Source organism: Abrus precatorius, unplaced genomic scaffold (genome assembly GCF_003935025.1).
Source record: "Abrus precatorius isolate BTA unplaced genomic scaffold, Abrus_2018 Scaffold9, whole genome shotgun sequence".
NCBI lineage: Eukaryota > Viridiplantae > Streptophyta > Magnoliopsida > Fabales > Fabaceae > Abrus > Abrus precatorius.
The window spans coordinates 15,898,704-15,923,039 of record NW_020874439.1 but is presented as its reverse complement, the minus strand read 5'-3'; the positions used below and the strand labels follow the sequence as shown (position 1 = coordinate 15,923,039).

The following is a 24,336-nucleotide window of genomic DNA, read 5'->3' as shown; positions in this document are numbered from 1 at the left end:
CTATTGAAAGTGCCAAGTCACTTCCCTCTGTGGAGCAGTCTCCTACACTAGAGCTTAAACCATTGCCAGAGCATCTGAAATATGCCTATTTAGAGGAAAATGAGAAGCTCCCAGTGATAATCTCCACCAAACTGAATATTGATCAAGAGGAGGAGCTCCTAGAAGTGATAAGGAGGCACAAGAAGGCTATAGGCTGGACTCTTGTTGATATTCCTGGAATCAACCCCTCTTTTTGCATGCACAGAATATTATTGGAGGAGGGTGCTAAACCAGTGAGGTAGCCTCAGAGGAGGGTAAATCCCATCATTTTAGACGTGGTGAAGAAGAAAGTCACCAAGTTGCTGCAAGCTGGGATTATCTACCTTATATCCGATAGCACTTGGATCAGTCCGGTCCAAGTGGTTCCCAAGAAATCTGGACTCACTGTGGTGAAGAATGAAAAAGATGAGTTGATACTCACCAGAGTCCAAAATAGTTGGAGAGTCTGTATAGATTACAGGAGGCATAACCAAGCGACCCGGAAGGATCACTTCCCATTGCCTTTCATTGATCAGATGTTGGAAAGGTTGGCTGGTAAGTCTCACTATTGTTTCCTTGATGGTTTTTCCGGTTATTTTCAAATTTGTATAGCACCTGAAGACTAGGAAAAAACCACTTTTACATGTCCTTTTGGCACTTTTGCCTATAGGAGAATGTCGTTTGGCTTGTGCAATGCTCCAGGCACATTTCAAAGATGCATGCTCAGTATTTTTTCTGATTTAGTGGAGCATTGCATAGAAGTCTTTATGGATGATTTTACTGTATATGGCCCATCTTTTTTTGCATGTTTGGATAATTTAGAAAAAGTTTTGAAAAGACGTATTGATACTAACCTTGTACTAAATTTTGAAAAATGTCATTTCATGGTAGAGCAAGGTGTAGTAGTATTAGGCCATATCATTTCTGAAAAGGGAATTGAAGTAGATCCCGCAAAACTTGATGTTATTGCACAATTGCCTTACCCCTCTTGTGTTCGAGAGGTTCGTGCTTTTCTTGGCCATGCAGGGTTCTACAGGAGATTCATTAAGAACTTCTCCAAAATTGTCATTCCCCTGTCTAAGCTTTTGCAAAAGGAGGCTGAGTTCAATTTTGATGAAAAGTGCAAAGAAGCATTTAATATGGTTAAGGAAGCCCTGGCGACCACACCCATCATCCAACCTCCAGATTGGACCACACCATTTGAATTAATGTGTGATGCATCCAATTTTGCAGTGGGGGCTGCATTGACACAGCAGGTTGGTAAGTTTTCTCACATCATTTATTATGCTTCTAGAACTTTAGATCCAACACAATCTAATTACACCACAACTGAAAAAGAATTGTTGGCCATCGTTTTTGCACTAGACAAGTTTAGATCATATCTGTTAGGGTCAAAAGTTGTGGTTTTTACTGATCATTCTGCTTTGAAGTACTTACTGAAAAAGACAGATTCTAAGCCTCGGCTTATAAGATGGATGTTTCTACTTCAAGAGTTTGATCTAGAGATCAAGGATAGGAGCGGAACACAAAATCTGGTAGCTGACCACCTGAGCCGGATAGAGGGAGTTCCTAACCCTATTCCAATCTTAGATGACTTTCCTGATGAACAACTCTTAGAGTTGTATGCTTCACAGGCACCTTGGTACGCTGACATTGTTAATTTTCTTGCTGCAGGAGTTTTTCCAGCAGGTGCACCAAAAGCTAAAAAGGATAAGATAAGGAGTGATGCCAAACACTATGTTTGGGATGGCCCTTATTTATGAAAATTCTGCAGTGACCAAGTCATTAAAAGATGTGTGCCTGATGAAGAGATCTCATCCATACAGCAGTTCTGTCATGCCTTAGCTGTAGGAGGTCATCAAGGACCCCAGAGGACTACAAGAAAAGTATCGGATGCAGGACTATATTGGCCCTCCATTTTCAAGGATTCATGGCAAGCATATTCCACCTGTGAAAGATGCCAAAGAGCAGGCGAAGTAATTACCTGGAGACAGGAGATGCCCTAGCAACCCATCCTATACTGTGACATCTTTGATGTCTGGAGTATTGATTTTATGGGACCATTTCCTTCCTCTTTTGGTTTTCTGTATATACTTCTTGCTGTTGATTATGTCTCAAAATGGGTGGAAGCTAAAGCCACCAGGACTAATGATGCTAAAGTTGTTGCAGATTTTGTCTGTAGCAACTTGTTTTGTAGGTTTGGAATCCCTAGAGCCATCATTAGTGATCAAGGAAGTCACTTCTGCAATAGGACTATGGAAGTCTTGTTAAAGAAATATGGAGTTGTGCACAAAGTTTCTACTGCCTACCACCCACAGACAAATGGGCAGGTTGAGCTCTCCAATACGGAAATCAAGAAAATACTTGAGAGAGTAGTGCAGCCCCATAGAAAAGATTGGAGCCGCAGGCTTGATGATGCCTTGTGGGCACATAGAACAACATTTAAGACACCCTTGGGAATGTCACCATACAAGGTGGTCTATGGAAAAGCCTGCCATTTGCCAGTTGAAGTGGAACACAAAGCTTATTGGGCAGTAAAGACTTGCAATGTCCATTATGACTCAGCTGGAGAGCAGAGGAAATTATTGCTGCAAGAGTTGGAGGAACTACGTCTGGAGGCCTATGAGAACTCCAGAATTTACAAGGAAAAGACCAAACAATACCATGACAAGAAGATTTCAAGCAAAGAGTTCTACGTTGGTCAAAAGGTTCTTTTGTTTAATTCTCGTCTTAAACTCATGCTTGGAAGGCTCAAATCAAGGTGGCTTGGACCCTTCACTGTTACAAAGGTATTCTCCCATGGTGCAGTGGAAATCATAAGTGACTCCACTAGCAAAAGCTTTACGGTGAATGGACATCGGTTGAAGCCATTCTTACAAAATTCAGTTACCTTGGAAGAAGTTGAGGAGATTGAACTGCACTCACTATGAACAAATCTCTCCTACAACCTATGGTCTGAGTAATCTACTTCATGCGTCAAGCTAGTGACGTTAAAGAAGCGTTATGTAAGCAGCAACTCACAAACATCTTAGGAATTTTAGTTATTTTTCTACAATAAATGTTGGTCTTACATTTGAGCCTCTCTATTTTGATACTTCCTTATCTTGGTACCTTGTTGCATCAACTAACATGGTTTTTTCTGCATAATTCCCATTTTTGCAGAGTGAGATTGTGATTGTGGGGAGCTAAATGCTGCACAAAATCAAGGAAGTTTGGATGCAATAGGATGGTAAATATTTTTCAGGCTTAAGGCAATCCCCTTGGTAAAAAAAAAAAAAAAAAAAAAGATCATCCTGAAAGTAAGCACTTTCCTAAACAAAAGTAATCACTGTCAATTCTAATTTGCATATTCACTCTCTGTAGTGAGCACTCTCACATTTAATAGTGATTACTTTCATTGCATGTAAGCCCAAGGTGATGCGCGTGTTTACTCTTTAAAAGTCATAGTGAACATGCCCAAGCATTTTAGCACAACGCCCAGGGTGAAGCTTCTGGAGTGTTTACTCTTGAAAAGTTGACAGTAAACATGCGCAGAGCTTGTTATTCACTTTGACCCTGAAGCTTCTGGAGTGTTTACTCTTGAAAAGTTGATAGTAAACACGCGCAGAGCTTGTTACTCACTTTGATCTTGGGTGCCTCTGGAGTGTTTACTCTTGTAAAGTTGGCAGTAAACACGCGCAAACACGTTCCTATTTTTGCACTTAGATGCCTCTGGAGTGTTCACTCTTAAAAAGTATAGTGAACATGCACAGCTCATATGCACCAAAATCTTGTGCGCGTGTTCACTATTAATTTTTGAGAGTAATTACTCTGGCCACACACACACATATATATATATATATAGTGCTCACTCTCACACACACTTTCACCCTAATTCTGAACATTTCTCACTGCCATTCTCAAATTCCTCTCCTTCCCTCATTCGTATTTGGTTTCTCACCCCAAAGGTTCAGTTTGCTCACATCTTTTTCGTAACCTGTACATCCAATTCAGGTAATTCTTAACTTTTATTTCCTGAAATTAGGGTTCTTGCTGTGAAATTAGGGATTTCAATTTCGCAATCTCCTGGACTGCAATTGTGTGTTTTAATTTGTAATTCCATAAGTGTTTCTGCATTTGAGACTTAATCGAACCAGTTAATTACGTTTAATTGCTACACTTTAGACATTTTAAACCCTAAGGTAGTTGCCCTATGCGCCCAGAGTACTCACTTTGGATGTTCTAAATTTGGAACTTTTGGATTGAAATTGTTAAATTGCAGAAGTTATTACTTGGATGTTTATGTGATTGAAAGATGAATGGGGCACTTCATTTGATTGTTTTGCTAAATTGAGAAGTGCTGCCTTAGGAGTAGCCACTCCCATTTGCAAGAGTTTTCACTTTGAGTGTTCTGCTGTGCTGATGTTTACATAGTTCAACTAGAATGTGTAATTTTTAATTTTTGATGCATTTCCTGAATTCACTACTAATTACACAGTTCCCTTGTGTTATCCTAGTTATTTTGGCAGCAAATAAGCCCTATAGTGATAATTTCCATGATCATGTTGCTGGAAATATTTCCCCTACTACAATGTGATATTTTGGGATTCTTTGCTGTCTTGAATGTGATAAATTGTTATCATTGCTGCACTTTTATTATACACATTCAATCACCCTTGTTGCATGATCATACACAGCATACACCTTATTTTTAATGCTCTGCACATTGAGAATGGCTACTCTCATGTCCACACATATGCCCTGAGCTAGAGTAGTTATTAGATATTGCATTCTATCTGCTTGAACTCATTGTTTTTGTTACCTGTTGCACTAATTCAACCTATAATAAGCACATTTTTCTGCATTTTCATTCACTCTTGTCATTTTCCATATTGTCACACTCTGTTGGATTGCTGCTGAGTAACACTTACCGGAGTTAAATCTCAAAGTAACTACCGTCTATCATTTCTCATATTGGGCATTTAGATACATAATCCTCATTTTGCAATTGCATAACACTATCTGTTCACTCTTATGCTCAAATGCATTCACTGACTGTGTGTACAATTTCTGAAGCATGAATACTCACTTTGAACCTTCATGCACATGCTTAGCCTAGTTATTTTTGAAATCTGCTGCATAATACTTGTCAGGACTAGGTTCTAGAGTGATTACTGTGTGCCATGATAATCATTTTGCCATGTTCTTTACTGCATATGTATAGCATATCTGCCACCACACATGCAGCAGTTGTTCTACACATTATTTCTTGTTAAGTTTGCCTTTTTGAATTGATATGCTTTAACCTTTCTGCATAAATTGTTGCTGCCTTGTATCTAGAAAAGTTACTGTCATTCTGCATAGTGAACACTTTGGCAGCACAACACCTCATAGTGCACACTCTGACATCACTTAAACTCAACATGGCCAATACACCCAGGAAGACCACCCCTAGAACCAAGAGAGCCAGAACTGCTGGAGCTTCATCATCCAGACCCCCTCCTGCACATGACCCGAGGTTTCGATCATTAGCTAATGAAGAATATTTCAAAACCAACATCCTGCGAAGGCAGATAGTGCAAGATCGTAATTTTGAGATCTAGGAGGGCACATACACTCAATTTCAGGAGGAAATTCAGAGAAGGAGCTGGGATCTGTTTACCACTTGTGCTGGAAATGGGTGGAAGGAGATCACCCAAGAATTTTATGCTAATGCAATGAGGGTGAAAGGAGACCAGTTGGCCCTCAGACACACCATGGTGCGAGGTGTGGAAATTGATTTTTCCCCATCCAACATTCAGAGGGTTCTGAACATACCTCCAGTGGAGAGGAGAGCTGGACAGCTTGATTTTACCACATTTAGCTATCTAGAAGGGAAGGACTACAAGCCCATACTCCAGGCCATCTGTAAACCAGGAGAAAATTGGGAGTTTGACATGCAGCTCATGCCAAAGAATCTGACCACCGCCAGCCAAGGTGTGGAGCATCTTCCTGCTGAGCTCCTTCATGCCAGTACGCCATTCCTCTACATTGGCTGTCAAAAGAGCTGAGCTTATATATATGCCATCCTCATTGGTATGCCAATCCATGTGGGAGACATTATCAGTAACTTCATCATGAGCATCTTAAGCACCAAGAGGGACTCCCTTGCTTTTCCTTCCATCATCACCATGCTCTGCCAGGATGTTGGAGTAGACATGGGTGAATATCAGCAGAGAGTCAAAGTTTCCCCTCCCATCACTACTGGCATGGTGAAAGATCTTTTCAATGCTAAAAAGAAGTCTGTTGACCCAGGTCTCTCCCTACCTACTGAATATAGGAAGAGAAGCCAGTTGAATCTTAAAGAATAGGTCAAGCAAATAGCACTGAGGCAGGATGCATCCATGCTGACCAGAAATCCATGCTGACCCTCCTGGAAACTATGTCCCTCAACATAGGAAAGAAGCTGGGCATGACATCAGAACAGATTTATGACATCCCTACCTTCACTACCCCTTTTCTTAAAGCAGCAGTTAACAAGGATGTACCTCCATTCACCACCACCCATGCACCTGCAGCTGAGAAGGATAACAGCTCCAGTTCTTCAAAGGAGGAAGAGGATGATGATGAGAACGATGACAATCTTCCATCCTCTAGCTCAAATGAAGATCTTATTTATCTCCGCTTTTCTTTCTGTCATTTTCATTTCTGCAATTTCTAGTTCATTTCCCTGTATTTAGTAAATATTACTTTCCCTGTAATTATCATCTTTAGTACTATTTTCTCCTCTATTTTCTTGCATCACCCCTTGAACACTCTTTGACGCCTTTATATATACTATTTGTAGTTTAATTTCCATTCTTATAATCTGTGATGAATCCACTGTGTGTCTCTGTGCAGAGAATGCCCTTAGTAACATCAAGAGGAGCATGAAATTGATCTCTGAGTGTGACTCTAAAAGGAGGGTGATCTCTTTGCCTCTGTTTCACATTGTTTAGTCTGTTTTTCCTGCATAGTTCATAGATAAAATACAAAAACAACTTCTTTGTTTCTTTATTTTTTATGAAATTTAGTTTTCTAATTTTGATTTTATATTCTGATCGCACTTCTCATTCAACTCAATCATTCTCTGTTTTGTAAATAATTATCGTTCCTACCATACTGAACATAGTTTCCTGTAAGGTGAACTGTATTCACATGTTGCTACGTAATTATCATCTTTTACCATGGTAGAAAATTGGGCCTTAAAATTCTTTTCTGTGTGCACATTACATGTACTTTTGCATTCATCTTTTAGAACTTGCCCTGTTTTTTAATTGAATATGCATTGTACAATTTTTCATCTAGATGATTGAGGCCTTCTTTGCACATACCCACCCTAGAACACCCTTCCACCAAATTTCGCTTTCTCTACACTCCTTTCTTTTGCTAAACTTAGCCTGCAAATATAGTTTTCTTCCCTTAAGAGAGGTATTTCTTTTGAGTTGCGTCAAGAATGATTGCAAGAAACTAAGTTTGGGGTGCTAATTGTGACTGTAGTTGCTTAAGGACAAGCAAGATCTTAAGTTTGGGATGGTGAGTATTATACATGTCCATATTACATGTAAAAAAAAATGCTTGAATTTGAAGAAAATAATGATTGCCAAAGTCCAATGAATCGAAAAAAAAAATAAAAAATAAAATAAAATGAATGAATGGAAGTAAAAGGAAAAGAAAAAGAAAAATACAGCAAGTCATTTTGATAGAAAAAGAAGTTCCACATAAGGCAAAATAATGAAAAACATGATAAAAGAATGCCTGAACCTCATAAATTGCATCCTTTAGTGCATTCCATTCTAGTTGTTGTACTCGTTCACTCAAGAATTTCCCTTTCTTAAAAACCCACTTGAGCTTTTGTCATTCCTTGATCAAAAAATTAAACCTAATCTAACCACATTTGTGACCAACAAAGCCCTTATGATAGGTGGTTCATTGTATGTAGGCAAAGGAGATTGAGAATATGGGCAAGCATATGGTAGGGTAAGGCAAAATGCATGAATTGAGAGAAACACTGAGCCGGCAACATTAATGAGTGAGAGTGAAACACTATACTGTGAGCTGGATGATTTCTTTGCATTGTGTGGATGATAGTCATATTTTAATACATCTTTCTCTCTATGTTTTCGATTTAATTGAGTCTTTTTAGTATATTATTTTGATGTGTTAGTTTAGATTTGTGTTGGTAAGTCATTTAGGATTTAAATTTAAATCTTTCTTAATTCCCGCCATAAATTCTTGTTTTGACACAGTTTCTTGAAAAGACCATATCTGAAGCTACACTACTCGGAATTGGATAAAATTGGTGTCCCTGGAGAGATAAGAGAGAGATATACAACTTCTCTGTTGCGAGAAAAGCCCAGTTCGAACATCTTCAGGCCCAAAACTGCGTCACAATGTTGCGGTCCTGCAATGAATTTTTCAGAATTTGGTTTTATTGTTGACATTACTTAATTAGGGTTTTAGGAACCTCGTTAGGAAGCTAGGCCTTAATTAAGCCCAATTATTTTGTCTTTAAATAGGGTTTATGATTTTGCGTGGGGATCTTCTTCCCTCTTTTTTTTTGCCTTAATTTTCAGAATTTTTAAATAAAAAGCTTTCGTAAGGATTCCTCTCGTCTCCCTCTCTTTTATTTTCGGAAACTTCATCCCCTTCTCTAATTGGTCGAGCAACATGATTATGAAGCAAGGCTAATTCATCAACCGGTTCAAGGTTTCAAAAACTACATTGCATTCGAGTTTCAAAATAGGTTTTATCGAATTCCTCCTTTCCTTCCTCTTTTCTAATTAGGTTAATTACGTTTTTTATGATATGGAATTTTCGTTGCATCCAAAATAGAAAGAATAGGTTAATTTCAGATTTGAATTAATTGGATTCACCTAATTTAATCAATCAATTGTTCTAAATTTTGTTAAAGCATTGGGTTTGCGATTGCGGTTCTTGTTTTGATGGAATTCATAATCTAGATTTAGATTTTAGGGTTGTTGATGCGCATTGAATTAGTGTGATTGGAAATTCGTTGGGATTATATTTGTGTGAACGACGAGAATTGCATTGTAGGGATTGAGATCTTGAATTGGTTGAATTTCATAATCCTTAATTTTCGTTTTTGTTATTTTGTCGTTTAAATTCAAAACAAATCCTCCCCCAATCTAATTTGAAATTGCATGATGGAACTAAAAATAAAATGCATTTTATGTCCTTGAGAGATGACCTAGGTTTGCTTCTTGTATTGCACAATTTTTGAGAAAATCTAGCTTGTTTGATACCATTGCGACGTGGTTATCAGTGGACTGCATGAAACCTTGCTGGATTTTTGTTTCGGTTTAGTGGGACTTTGCATGAAAATAGATGATATGAGTGTGATTGCTTTGTTGAATAAATCCATGATTTTGGAAATATTGGAAGTGCTAATTGGAGTCTAAGATTGGAATGGAAATCTTTGAGAAAATTTTTTTGGATAAATCCAACCCTTTACCTTCAATTTTCTTAAGTTTTGGTTTGCTTGAGGACAAGTAAAAGTTTAAGTTTGGGGTTGTGATGAATCCACACTTTATAGGTATTTGTTTGGTTTTTATAAAGTTTTAATAGGAAAAAATAGACTTAGAGATTGTAAATAACATTAAAATCTCATTTAGGTAAAAAACAATAGCTTTCTTAATTTTTGTCTTATTTCCATTAATTTTTGTGAATATATTTTGCAATTTTGATCATTTGAATAATTGTGTAGAAAATTCTAGATAAACTTCATGAATTTTTTGCTCTTTGGAAAATTATGAACTGAGAGTAACCACTCTCAGATACCAGAGTAATCACTCCAAGGAGCTGGTTTCAAGGGATAGACCAGAGTAACCACTTTCAGATATCAGAGTGATCACTCTAGAAGCCCCAGACCCCAAGTCCCTGCGCGTAAACACTCTCAGAAATGAGAGAAATCACTCCAGAGACGCCTAAAAGGAAGTGCCCTGCACGTGTTTACTCTCAGAAGTGAGAGTAATCACTCCAGAGATGCCCCGACTCAAAGTGCCTGCACGTGTTTACTCTTAGAAGTGAGAGTAATCACTCCAGAAAGGGAAAAATCTAAAGTTGCTGCGCGTAAACACTCTTGTTTACAGAGTGATCACTATGAGGCCATGTCAGACTTAGTATATATAAATTTTTAGAAATTAGGGTAGGGATCTTTTGCATAATTTTAGATTCTTTGCCACTTTTGGGAGCATTTTGTAGAGCTTGGGATCCTTGGGTGACAGCCAAGGGCAATCTTAGGGTTTGATTTACAATTTCCTCTTAAATTTCCTTTAATTCCTACATTGATGTCATTGAATTCCTTTATCTTTCATCTTAATTTTGTAAGACTCATCCTCGTGGAGGGCTAAACTTTCTTGTAATCCTTAGTGAGTTCATGTATTCTTGAATTCCTGGGTATGAATGTCAATATAATTCTCTTTCCTTCATGAATTTATTTTACCCAACTCTTTGAATTGAATTAATGTTTGAATGAGGGGGACATTGCTTAATTAACCCTAATTCATTTTAATGAAATTTGTAACTTATTTTGCTTAATCCTAAGTTAATTTCTAAGGTAGCGTGGGGATGAGAGATTGGAGCCCATATAAATTGCTTAATTCGTATGGGAATCTAAGGTTAATTCATGCTTTTTGAGTTACCCTAATTTCATCACTTGCCTTTACATTAAAATTGGAATCACACAAAACCCCGTTGTTTTAATTGCTTTCATAGTAAATGTTCACAACATGTTCAATGTATGTTACAAACTAAAGTTTTTGGAGACAACCTAGGTTTGCACCCTAGATTACATAAATTTTTCTGCAAATTTTGATGAAGGTTAATGACAAATGTTTTTGCAAATGAGAAAATATTCTGTTCATCACCTCCCCACACGGATTTCGTCCCTAAAGCACACAAAAATCCCGAGGAAACTTAGGGGGAACTTTAAAAAATGAAGGAGAGGGACGAAAACCAAAACCTTAACTATAAAACTTACCTCCAAAGACTCCAAACGTATTTTCAACCTTCAATCAAGCTCTCAAACGTCCTTGGAGGGCTTTTAATCGGTAGGAATGGGTTTGGGTAAAGAGAATCGTGAAGGAGGAGAGGGAAATTGTGAAAAATAACCCTCCCCTCGAACCCTAACCCTTCAAATACCCCTCTGGTCACGACACTCTCGCTACAACGACTCCTCTCACTATAGCAACGCCCTCTGTCGCTACAGCAAAAAAACTCAGACAAATCTGCACTCTGGTTTCTGCAAAATCTCGCTACAGCGAGATTGCACCCAGAAATGCACCCTAAACTGTCACTCTGTCGCTACATTGAGACGTCTCTCGCTACAGCGAGAAGGCAACAGTCGCATGCCTTCCTCTCAGGGACCTCTCGCTATAGCGAGAATGCCCTGCACCAGGACTTAACCTATTTCCTTCAATCCAAATTCCAATCACATACACGTATACATATATTTACATATATATGTATTCACACACACATTCCCATTAAACTAAGGCAAATCCATACATTCATATCACCATCAAGTCAATCATCATACCACAAAATAGTATATATATATATATATATATATATATATATATATATATATATATACTCAAACAATATTACATTTTTGGGGCATTACAAGTACCGTGTAATGTGAATGAATGTGAGTCTGAGTGCTGTGTGCAAATATGAATATTGTGTATAATTGAAATGTGTGTGAATAGGGCATGCTAAATGCCATTGTAATTATGCTATGAATGGTTCAACGATACACTGGAGGTGTAGAAGATGGGGACGGTAGACATATCTTGGGGAAGAGAGAATGGTGGTAATACTAACAGTGAGCGTGGGTGCACCACAGGCCACACACGTTTCTCCTAACTAGACCTCTGACCACTACCTTTATTGAGCGACTCGTGACTACACATGTGGCATCCGTGATACGGGGGTAAGTGCAGTGAGCGCACTTATGCATGAGATATTGTCGTTGATGCAGTGAGCGCACTGGTTGTGAAATAAAATGAATTACTTAACATTGTTGCTTGTGATTATACCTGTGTAAATTGTATTAGAAATGATGTGACGCGTGTGCAAGGTGAGACTTTATATTTGATTGTGTTTTGGATAGTGTAGAGTACTCATCCTTATATTTATTTTTCAGGTGACCAAGACGATCAGCACCAGACTTAGTAAAGGGGTGGATGAAACTACTATAGGGCTTAGATTTTATTTTGGAATTACAATGTAATTGGATTGGTCCTATAGTAGTTAATGATATATACTTGTAATCCTTTATTGTTTTGAAAAATCTTGATGAAACTCTGTATTGGGAAATTACATTTAAATGAAATTTTAATTATTCCAATTTTACGAAATTTATTATTTTGCAATTAAATTAAGGTGTTACATATGAAGACCTTGGTCTTTTGAACGATCTCTTCCACTTACTTCTTCACAAAACTATTCCTTTGAGGTATGGAGAGTTCTATTCCATTACTGAGAACATGATGTATTTTGTGTTGATAAGAATGCTATTGTGTATGTTTCTTATTTGTAGATATGTATTAAATGAAATTAGTTATTTTGATGAAATATGATTTCTTTGTTCTTAATGACTTAAAATATAACGAGAAAAGGATAAAAAATATGTTATCATGAAAGTGACAAGTTTAGATTACGATAAGAAATAAAAAAGAGTATGGTCATAATGAGAAATGAAAAGTGATAAAGATGAGTATGGATAGTTCAAAGATACACTGAGGGTGTGAAAGATGGAGACGATTTTGAAAATCTTGGAGAAATGAGGGTGGTTGATGTTTTTCTTTGATTTGCGTATAACTGATCAGGATAAAAAGCACCATAAGCCTCATACTCGTTTATTGACCTAGACTTATGACCATATTTTTGTTAAAAGGGGCCGGTTCGGCATATGTTGTATCCATGTTACTGTAACTATCCAACAACTATCTATACTAAGGAAGACTTTAAGTGATCCTAGGGACAATGAATGACTGAGATAAGGAATTTAAGAATGTTATGAGTGACAATAGAATGAAATTATGATATTAATGAATATTAAATGTATGTGAAATTGATGTGAAATGTACTTATCATTTTTGAATGTTTGGTGTATTATTCATTATGTGTGACTTGATATTATTGTTAATCATGTTTAGTAATGAGAAAAGGGACTCATCTTACTAAATATTTTAGGGAAGAAAGATGACCACTCTCTAGAAAACATTAGAGTGGAGGGAGGATTTATGTTTAGTAGGTTACATTTTGCATTTAAAAAGTGATCGTAGTTCTATTATTGCAAGTTTAGTATAAATAATAATGATGAATCAGGTAATGTATTTACATTAGAAATGGATATAGAATATAGTATTCATTTTGAGTACCTGATTTGTGGTAGGATTTGACACACATTAAGTTTGTACATATATCGAGGAATGGTCCAGATGCCAAACGCAGCAAATTACTTGTACACTTTCCTTGATCATGATCATATGGGGAGACTTACCCAATTCACCTTCGAGCAAGTGACTGGTACTGAGGTGGTAACTGATACAAGTGATCTTGGTGAGGATGAAGATTTGTCCCTAGAGGAGTTAACTGATATAGAAGGTTGGCATAGGGATGACGATTAGGATCGTTCTCAGTATTTTGGTGTGCAGATAACTGCTCATTAGAACTAAGTTATTTTGATTTTTGTAAATGATGTATATGAGTCCTAATGTATTTTAGAATTATGATTTGCAATTATTAAACTCTTGTATATTAATGAAACTGGTATACATGTATTTTATTTCAGTTTTAGTCTAAATTTATTTATTTTTTATTGCTTTACTACTTGAATATTTTCTAAGCCTGACTAATAAAGATGAAGTTCTAAATTTATTTAATTTTACTTTATGAATATAAGTAAGTTGGTTATATTTCCTTTTTTTAATATAAGACTATTGCACAAATTGTATCAATAAAATAAAGATGTTACAGTGCACAGCTACATAAGTATTAGGTTTAAAATATATTTTTTAGTCCTTGAGATTGTATCAATATTGACATGTGGCAACATAAATTAGTCAATCATTATTTATTAGTGAATAGAGACAATAATAAAATATAGAGACTAAAATAAAATAAAAAATTATAAAATTAAGATTAAATTTTATTGTATTTTAAGGGATCACAAATATATTTAACCCTAAACATTAAATGTCTTTTCTTGAAAATTAAATTAATTTTGAGTATACCAAAATTTTCAAATAAGTAATAGAAAAAGATTAGTTCAGTCATATTCATATTCCCACTTAATGCTTAGTAAGATTATTTTTCACTTATGTAGGTAAATCATAACTATAAAAATCTATTTGTCTACTACTTTTGCACCAAAGGGACTCTTTGACTAGCGTAGTTGCACCCTCTCATGATATTTAAATGTTGGAAATCAACTTTAAAATACATGAAAAGTGAACAATACAAATTTTATAAAATATAGAAAAATGATATATTGAGCAAAGGAATGATGCACAAGCAAAACTAAAGTGCATAACACAAAACAATTATGTTTTTGAATAATTCATGTGTTATTATCATTTTTAATAAAAAAAATATCTTATAAAAAGGCATGTCAATGGTTATGTGTACATAGAAAAGGTTGGTCTTAAAATTCATAATTTTCCATGATAAATAACAATTTCCTAGAATATGTTATCAAATACCAGAATTGAAAATGCAATTTATAGTAATTCTCTTAAGCCTGATGATATATTTGACTAAATTTTCACAAATTGTTCAAGCAACAAATTTCTGCTATTGATCATGTAAGTCATATATTTTTCAATACCGTAGAGAAAGTGGAAACATGAACAAACATACCAGTTAAAGCCATTTGATTAGGCATGCATTGTACTATTGTTCACTTTGATTAAGCTACATTTTAAACTCGTGTGGGACAATCTATGCATGATGGGATTAATAAATTTACAAGAAAATTCTTACCTTAGGCAAGAAATTTGCTTGGCCGAAAGATTTTTTTAAAATATTTATTTTTTATTTATTTTTTAATGTAATTAATCTAATTCAATTTATTTTTTATTCAATATTTCTCTCAAATTTTCTTTTAATCATTCTCTTGTCTGTGTCCTAACTTTGTTTTGATCATCAGTTTTATATTTTAAAATAAATTATTAATTATTTTCTTGGATAATAAACTATGGTTAAAGCAATTCGCAGGTGTGAGTAAGAGTAACCAAAAAAAAAAAAAAAAAAAAAAACAACTATAGTCAAAGTAATTGATATATGAGGTTTCCGAATATGGTAAACAATCCACCAAGAAGAAAAACGCTTTACAGTTATGAACTACGATTATAAACGATAGTTTTTTAGATCATAATTACAAAAGGAAGAAATTTATAAATATTATTGGACATTTGTTTATTTTGTTTCTGCTGTCACACAATATTTCATCTTAAAAGGAACATTATAAGACAACCAACTGGCCTAGAACCATGTCATTCTCATGGGAAAAATAAATAGAAGAAACTAACTAGCATAGTGCTTAATTTCTAGCTCATCTGTAGGCTAAGGGCCTCGCCCAGCTAATGGCCTCATATTGTTTTTAAATATATAGTTGGTCTGATTGACCCAAAAACAAGAAATATAGTTGGTCTGAAGATGGGCAAAGACTACATGTAACAATGCGATCCCAAAAATAAAATAAAATGCAATTGTGGGCTGAAAAAAGAAAACAATGCAATCAAATTTTGATAAAATTTTGAAAATAAAGACACAGTTGAGTATATAAACCTATAATTCTGAATATATGAAATCATCCTTTATACGTATTATTTCTTAAATAGTAGTACTTTTAAGAGTATTTTAAACCAAAGTGTTATTAGAGAATAATTCCTTTTCCATCATGCCAAACTGTTTTTCAATATTATGCATTTATTTTTAATTTAATAATTTAAATTTTGAATTATTTATAATTTATTCTAAATTTTATTAATATGAGAGATTATTTATTGATAATAATTATAGTATTATATAAAATTTATGAATTTGTAAAATAATCATATAATATATTTTTAATTATTTAATTTAAATTTTTTATTTTAATTAAATGATACATATGCTGTGCACAAGAAAATTTATAATTATTGAGTAAAATACCCTTGTTTGTTTCTATTTTGGATTTTAAGTTTTAAAATTATATTTTAAAAAAATTTAAGAAGAAAAAAAAATATTATGTTAACAAATAAATTTTATTTTTCTTTACTTTTAAAAATTAAAAAATACTTTTAAAATAAAAAAAAGCTTGGATATTTATAGGCACATTAACTAAAATTTAAAAAATAAAAAACTACTCATTGTGTTTTGTATTTTAAAAATAATGCAAATGATTCCTAATATATTTTGAAATTATATTTTATAAATATTAAATTCTTGTAATTTAATGAGAACAATATACATTAATGTTATTTCAGCTTTTTATTTACATTTATTTATTTCTTATTACTTTATCACTGAAAATTTTATAAGTATGAATAAATTAAATAAAAATTTTATATTTTTGCACTTCACAACTTAAATATGAGCAAATTTTTATTTACTTTCCTCTTCCTAATTTCAAAATTATTTCCTTAGATTATATAAATAAATAAGGATGTTACATTGATTTAGACAGATTATATTAGTTTAAACAAAATTAATCTATCTTAAGCAAACTTTTTAAACAAAGGATTCGTGCATTTTTAGCTTAAATGAAAAAGAATAGCTTAAACAAATTTTTTTGATAATAATTTTTTTTACACTTTTTAGATTTCAACCACATCTCTTTAATTATTATATTCTGATTTAACTAAATTGTTATTGTTAAAAAAAATTAAAATAAATATATAATATTTTTAAATTTAATTAATTATATTTATAAATATCACAATTTAAAATATGACAATATAAAGAAAGTGTAATTATTTAAATTGTTGGAGTTAGAAAACAAGTTTGTATGCTGAGAAAAATAAGGAGAAATTGAACAAAGTCTCTATGATGTTATTCTAAAAACTGATTATCTAATTGCATTTGATTTCTTAACTTGAGTATTATTTTTAACTTTTTAACTTTAATTTCAACCATGATTAGTAAATGTATCAAACTAACTTCAACAATAAAAAAGAACGACTCGAACTAATTTTAGAAATAATGATAAAAAGTAGTATTTTTAAAAGAATATAGTTAAGTTTCATTTGAGCATAAAAAAATTCAACTAAAATATTATAATTAAGTTTTTTTTAATTTTCTTTAAAAATATTTTAAAAAATATATTCTAAATATCTAATATTTTAATATTTTTTAGTTACAAATATTTAAAAAATTAAAATATATATACTATATTTTAAAACTTTTTATACTAAATCATTCAACTAACTTGTCCATAAATAATATAAGACACTAGCTCACCCACGTTACTCATCCCCAAAATAAAAATATTTTGGTTACTTAACCTAACTCCAATTTCTTGAAGGAATAAAGTTGCTATGAATAATTTATAATTTCTTTAAAAAAACAAACCAAAACAAAAAAAACAACCATCTGAGTTCACAACTTCACATGGTTCGGATGGCACTGCACGGATTCACCAACGTGATTGCCAGGGTGGAACCCATGTTTCGTGCAAATCGTGGAACGAATCACACGTTGTTGCCCCATGAACCATCAAACATACCATGGTTTCGGTCTTTAACTGCAGCACGCGAAGTAGTTTATCGGTGTTAAGCAAAAAATCATCCCCTGGGGTCCACACGTACATTATCAAAGGCCGTGATTTAAGTAAATATCTCGTGAGCGATGATGATGTTGACATTTGGTTATCTGTGAAAGTTACAAACACTTCGAATAAAATCCTCACATCTGCACGATAGAATTATCCCTTTGTCCCATTATTAATTAGATTCTCTTACCTGTTTCATCTTCTCCCTCTAACAATTAAATTGTTTAATCGTATTTAAGATTTCGTAACATATCAATAATTCATCCAAATCCACAAAGAATAAATATATAAATAATAAAATAAAAAATAACTCTTGCTATATTTTTTGAATTTATATAAATTAATAATATGTCATATTTTTTATGTTTTTGTAAATTATTAAAAAATTAACATATAAAATTTAATTTACATAATTCAAAAATTAAGAGAATTAAATATAAAAAAGTTAAAACTAAAAAAAGATTTCACGTGTAATTTAAAGTACTAGAACAAAATTGTAATTGAATCTATTATTTAATATTACCTTAATGACAATATGAGAACCAAAGTTTGTCGTTAGTATACTTCTAATTTGTTACCTCTCGTAAATCGTAATTATCTGATTAGAATGACATTAATATATACTTTAAAATATACATTATATATTAAATAAAATTGAGTGATGCAATTTTTGTTAACTTATAAAAAGTTTAATTAAAATATACTAATAGTATATCTTTTTATATATAATCATCTAAACACGGATTAATGAAATTTTGGAAAATAAAAAATATATTTTAGTTAAATAATTAGTTAATAAATAAATATCAATTAATTTTAATGTGATAGCTTATGACATTTATCCAAATATAAGAAATAAGCGTAATTTAATGAGAAGAAATAATATAGTAATTTTAGAAAAAAAAAAGTTAAAATAATATCTCAAATTTAATATAGAAATGTAGATTCTTTGGACCATAACTAATACATGTTTCACAGATACTCTCACCATTAATATTAAATACTAACTTAAAGTTCATGACGAATATTTTTCATAATTGTTAAGTTATTATTTTTAATCAAATATTTACCTTTTCGCATTATACATTAATTGTTATTACTATTAAGAATCTTGTTATGGTGAGATAAATGCTGAAAAAGTGACACATGTAATAAGAATTTTCCTATGTATGACTTGGGTAACACCGACATTCATTTTTCTTTAAGACTCTCATATAATAAATCTAGGCCATCCATGGTAAAATTTACAATAAGACCAAAAAATAAAAAATAAAGTTAATGGATGAGATGGACTGAGTGTCATTATTAAAAATATATACATGCGTTATCAATGACCAAGCCTAGGAATACTTTGTCTAAACCCTGAAGTTTTAAACCATTTGTCTTGTTCTATGGTTGCTCAGCTCTCTCTCTCCACTTTCACACAAACAATTGAGAAGAAAACATGGCAAAGGATAGGACTATTGGTGTGGCTATGGACTTCTCCAAGAGCAGCAAAAATGCTCTGAAATGGACACTTGATAACTTAGCTGACAAAGGTGATACCATTTACATCATCCACATCAACCAAAACTCTCTAGATGAGTCCCGCAACCAGCTATGGGCCAAATCTGGTTCTCGTGAGTACTATTTTTGTGTCAATTTTGTTTGGGTAAATTTTAATTGTGTTTTCTTCTATTTCTTTCCTTTTGATCTGATTTGATCTGAACCCAATTTTCTTTTTAAGCTCTTATTCCTTTGCAAGAGTTCAGAGAGCCTGAGATTATGAACAAGTACGGGGTTCAAATTGATATTGAAGTTCTTGATATGCTTGACACTGCTTCCAGACAAAAAGAGGTGTGTGTGTGTTTTTTTTTTAATCATTTTCCCTTTTCTCTGTTTTTCTCTTTCTCTGCTGAGTTTCGACAAAATGGAATTCAATTTAGACAACGGCTGTTTAGGAGTGCCTATGTGTTTTTATTATTGTTGTTACGCTTATTGTTGTCTGTTCAGGTGCACATTGTTACGAAATTATACTGGGGGGATGCCAGAGAGAAACTTTTGGATGCAATTGAAGATCTGAAACTGGATTCTCTGGTTATGGGAAGCAGGGGTCTCAGCACGATCCAAAGGTGCCTAGTTTTTTAATCACCTAATTTATTGTTTTATGGAATTAGACTCCAATAATTTCATGAGAATTATTCGCATCGAGGTGACATTTATGGAATTAGACAATTAAGACTTTATTTTTTGGTGGGTTGTGTAAAACTTTGTAATTTGATTTTGCAGTTAAAACTCTGATTTTTTGTTTTTGGGTTACAAGTGAGGTCCTCATTTGAATGATTACATATTTGACAAAATTAGTGTCTTTTCGCTAATCCTTAAAGTCACATTCAGTCCTGATTTATTTATTATATATTGGTTGTGATAGAACACTGTTATCTGCATTTGTTTAAATATGGGTTTCACTGATGTTTGCCGGTGACTCCAAAAAATTACAAAACAGGATAATATTGGGAAGTGTCAGCAACTTTGTGATGACCCATGCCTCTTGCCCTGTGACTATCGTCAAGGATTCTAGCAGCAGCAAGTAAAGAATAAAGATGAATCAGTTTGGCAGAGCATCTAAATTTCAATTGATCTGTTTATTGCATTGTACCTGATCTAGTTGGGTCACAGTCAGTTTTCTATGTATTCTGGTGTTGAGGTTGAGATTTGAGTTATAAATGATGTATGTTATTAGCTTTCAATCCTTGACTTTATTGAAGGAATAATGTAATTTGAGTGCCATACAAGGCCACAGGCCTTCAAAATTCTGTTGTAATTGCAGAATTTATGGGATCTTAATAGGTTTTCGTGAGCATTTTGCCCTTGGATCATATGCTCAGGACGACCCATTCAATGGATGTTATATCCAAAAGGCATTTCTTCCATCGTAGCGTAAAATAATTTTCCCTCTAATTAGTAGCTTATGACTGTAAATTTATTTTAATAAATAATTTTATTAATCTAATTTTTTGAAATAATTTAAATATTTAAAAACAATACATTCTTCTTAAAAAAAACTTATTATATTAAAATTAGAGAAACGCGATGAATATTTTTTAAAATAAATTTAGTTTACTAAGACGAGTTTTATTTTACTTATTTTAATGAATTTTGTAATTAAATTTGTTTCACTTTCATATGTGAAATTTTATAAAATAAACACTTATTAAATTACTTATCTAAACAAACTTTGACTATAAATCCCCCAAGTAATTTCTATATTCTGACACATTTTGTTGATAAGTTTCGGAGTTTGCACGGCATTGCCATTTTCAAGAATAATGAAAGAAAGAAAAGAAAGAGAAGCATAACTTGAATAAAAAGTTAGAAATCCGAAACGAAGCACAAATTGAAAATTGAAATTGTTATGGAGTGGTAGGGAATAAGTTTCCTTATATGATTTGGTTCCAGTTGTACGCAGCTTATGCTCTCTCTGGCATCCACTTGCAATGCACTTTTCTGAAGATGGAAGAGCCACTGTCATATGCGCATAGGTCGGTTTAAATTACAGCTCAGAGGAAAGTTCAAACTTTTGACATTACTACGTAAAAAGAGTTTTCTGGAACCTACTTTTAACTTCGAATAATTTTTGTTTTCACACTAATTTTTTACCAGTGTCATGCACGGGTTAGATATTTATGTATGTAATTAAAATATGATAAACAAATATATTTAAATATAATTCATATAATGTATAAATTTTATTATCATTTTAGATTAAACATTTAATTTTAAACAATATTATTTGTAATATAAATAATTTTATATAACTTAATTATTAATATTTTTATATAAATTTATTATTCTTATATTGTAAATTTATAGTATTACTAATAATTTTCTTGTTTAAGACATGAACATCATTGACTTATATTTCTTTTTTTGTTAGATTTGTATTTTTCATAATATATATATATATATATATATATTTAAATTTTAATTTACTATTAATTATGTTATATTTGTATAATACATTTATTTATTCATGTAAATTAAAAAAATTTATATAGAATTTTTTTCCACCACTAAATGTGTTTAAATTCAGTTTTATAATTTATATATATTAAGCAATAAGATTTCAAATAATAAATTTTTCTTGTTTCGTGAAAATATTAACTCAGGATTTAAATAGATTGATATTTTATTTTTAAATGTTATTTATTTTTATAGTTTATATATTACATTATTTTATGTAAAGTTTAATTCTTGTATAGTGTAGATGTCTATCTATTTTATTTAAATATTTAGGATTCGTTTGTAAGGAATAAGAATTGACATTCAGATTTTAAATTCAATTCTATTTAGAATTAAAATTGGTTTATAATTATAATTCTACGTTTGACAAACGGAAGGAATTAGAATCTAGAATTAGAGTTCTAAGTTGAAATTAAATTCTATAGTGTAATGTAAGATTTAAATTTTTAAAAAATAATTTAATTTTGTATTAAAATTTTATTTAATAACTTTTTTAAAAATAATGTATTAATTAAAAATAAAATAATTATTGAATAAATTGTTAAAAATAGTAACTTAATACTTCTTTTTCAAAAATTATGACACAATAAATTTATTATTTATGTGTAATTTATTATTAAAATTTAATATTATGTTATGAACTATCTTTCTCATAAATTAGATGAAAATATACAAATGCTCATAAATATAATTTAATTCTTACAATTGAGAATATAAATTGAATATAAGTGTTTATGAGAACTCTTATTTTTTTAAATTATGAGATAAAATAAATAGAAATATTGTAACAGATTCTTCTACACCTACATGATAAGTATCATGTAGTCTTCCTTCTTCTTCACCACGTAAAATGTTACAAAGCTCAAAAAAGCTTGTTTAGTAAAATGTAATTGATTCTAGCAATTTTCATGTCTAATGTTATAATTGCCTCAAAAGTATATTATGTACTATATCTCATTACTTTGTTGTATCTATCACTAATTTTCTCTTTTTTATTTCTCTTGTACTCTCAATAGTTCTTGAATTAATTTCTAATATTTGCTCTAACATCTAACAATTCAAAAAAAGTATTAAACAATTTATTATACAATTAACATAAATAATATAATTTGCAGCATGTGTAAAAAAAGCATAATAGCAATATAACATAGTTTGCAATGAAGAAGAACAATAGAATACACTAACGTAAACATATTAAACATGTAACAAATGTTAAAAAAGGAAGAAAGAAAGAGACATAAAAGAAGAATACGAAACAAATGTAAAAAAAGATGTAAAAGAAGAATAAGAAGAATAACATGATGAGGAATAGCAAAAAATCATTTTTATTATTAATTAATGTAAAATGAACAAGAAGAAAATAGAAAAAAAATAAGAAAACATAAAAAAAGAAGTGATATTAATGGTCAATATAAAAGTAGAGTTAAAAAGAGAATAAAATACAGAAAAACAAGAAGAGAACATAAGAAAAGAAAGAAATATGTATAGCGAAAAGAGAAAACAAAGGAAGAGAGAGAAGAAGAAAGTACTTAGAAAAAAAAAGTATCTACTGAAGCATAAGAATAACAAAGACGAACCATAATTAAAAGAGTAGGAAGTAAAGTAAATGAGAATGTATTTGTGAACTATAATATTAGGAATTCAAATTACTAGAGTGCAAGTTAGGAAATAAAGTGAGACAAATTTAGTTATCATAGAATTCTATGGAATTGATTCATGAAATTATAATCCTAATTTCAAATAGACATTCATGCATGATAATTAAAATTTTTTAAGCCTAATTCCAACATTTAATTCCATACTCAATTTGGTACACCATACAGACACTTAGCCTTTTAAAAGTTTTAATGCACATATATTATATCAATAAAGAGTTTAATTTTAATGTATTTATAAAATTTAGATTAATATAACTTTTAAATTAAATTTTACAAAAAATAATAACTTTTATTGATGGGAGAATTAATGTTTAAATAATAGAGCAATATATTATAAAAATATTTACAATGTCAAATAATATCAATTAAATTTGGATGAATAGTTATTATTCTGACCATATCTTATGTGAAAAATATAAGTTTTCTGCTTTAAATTACTCTTTCTTTTTTCCAAATTGTGAAAGTTTTATCTTATACATAATTCTTACACTTATTTGCACAATGCAAAGTCACTAATTTTATAAGTATAACTGTAAAAATAATTTTAAAGAAGAAACTATAAAAAATATAAAAATTAAATTTCCAAAAAGTTCTGGTGTGCAATATAAGTAAAAATACTAATAAATATTTATTTAACTAATTTGTAACTTATTTAAATTTTTATTCATAACTTTTTAAAATTTCTTAAATTCAAAAATCATTTCAAAATAATACATGTATTAAAATAAAAGATTGTTAAAAATGTAATTAATAAATTGCATTTCACGTATCCTATGAATCATATTAATTTTTATGAACACGTTAACTATATTTATGCAAGGGGATCACATCTATCATTTATATCGTAGTACGTACATTCTTATAAAATCTTTTGCCTAT

The 24,336-nt window shown here is 31.6% G+C and overlaps 1 protein-coding gene across 2 annotated transcripts; it reads left to right on the top strand.

Annotated features, from left to right (window-relative positions):
• The first annotated feature begins 19,133 nt into the window (after positions 1–19,133).
• On the top strand, positions 19,134–20,705 carry LOC113849932 (universal stress protein PHOS34). 2 transcript variants are annotated; one of them, XM_027480188.1, is made up of 4 exons: positions 19,134–19,416; positions 19,524–19,633; positions 19,790–19,908; positions 20,283–20,704. In XM_027480188.1, the coding sequence occupies exons 1-4, from the start codon at positions 19,242–19,244 to the stop codon at positions 20,368–20,370; spliced, it is 492 nt and encodes a 163-aa protein (XP_027335989.1). In that variant the 5' UTR covers positions 19,134–19,241; the 3' UTR covers positions 20,371–20,704. The 2 variants fall into 2 exon arrangements, with proteins under 2 accessions (XP_027335989.1, XP_027335988.1); XM_027480187.1 differs by having other exon boundaries at positions 19,140–19,416; positions 19,524–19,908; positions 20,283–20,705.
• Positions 20,706–24,336: the final 3,631 nt, after the last annotated feature.

What these genes read in the sequence shown, in the direction of transcription:
- LOC113849932 (XM_027480187.1), top strand. Translation starts at nt 19,242, where the DNA reads ATGGCAAAGGATAGGACTATTGGTGTGGCTATGGACTTCTCCAAGAGC. An exon ending in ATGGGCCAAATCTGGTTCTC is followed by an intron (nt 19,417 to 19,523) that starts GTGAGTACTATT and finishes TTTCTTTTTAAG; the next exon opens with CTCTTATTCCTTTGCAAGAG. An exon ending in GGTCTCAGCACGATCCAAAG is followed by an intron (nt 19,909 to 20,282) that starts GTGCCTAGTTTT and finishes ATTACAAAACAG; the next exon opens with GATAATATTGGGAAGTGTCA.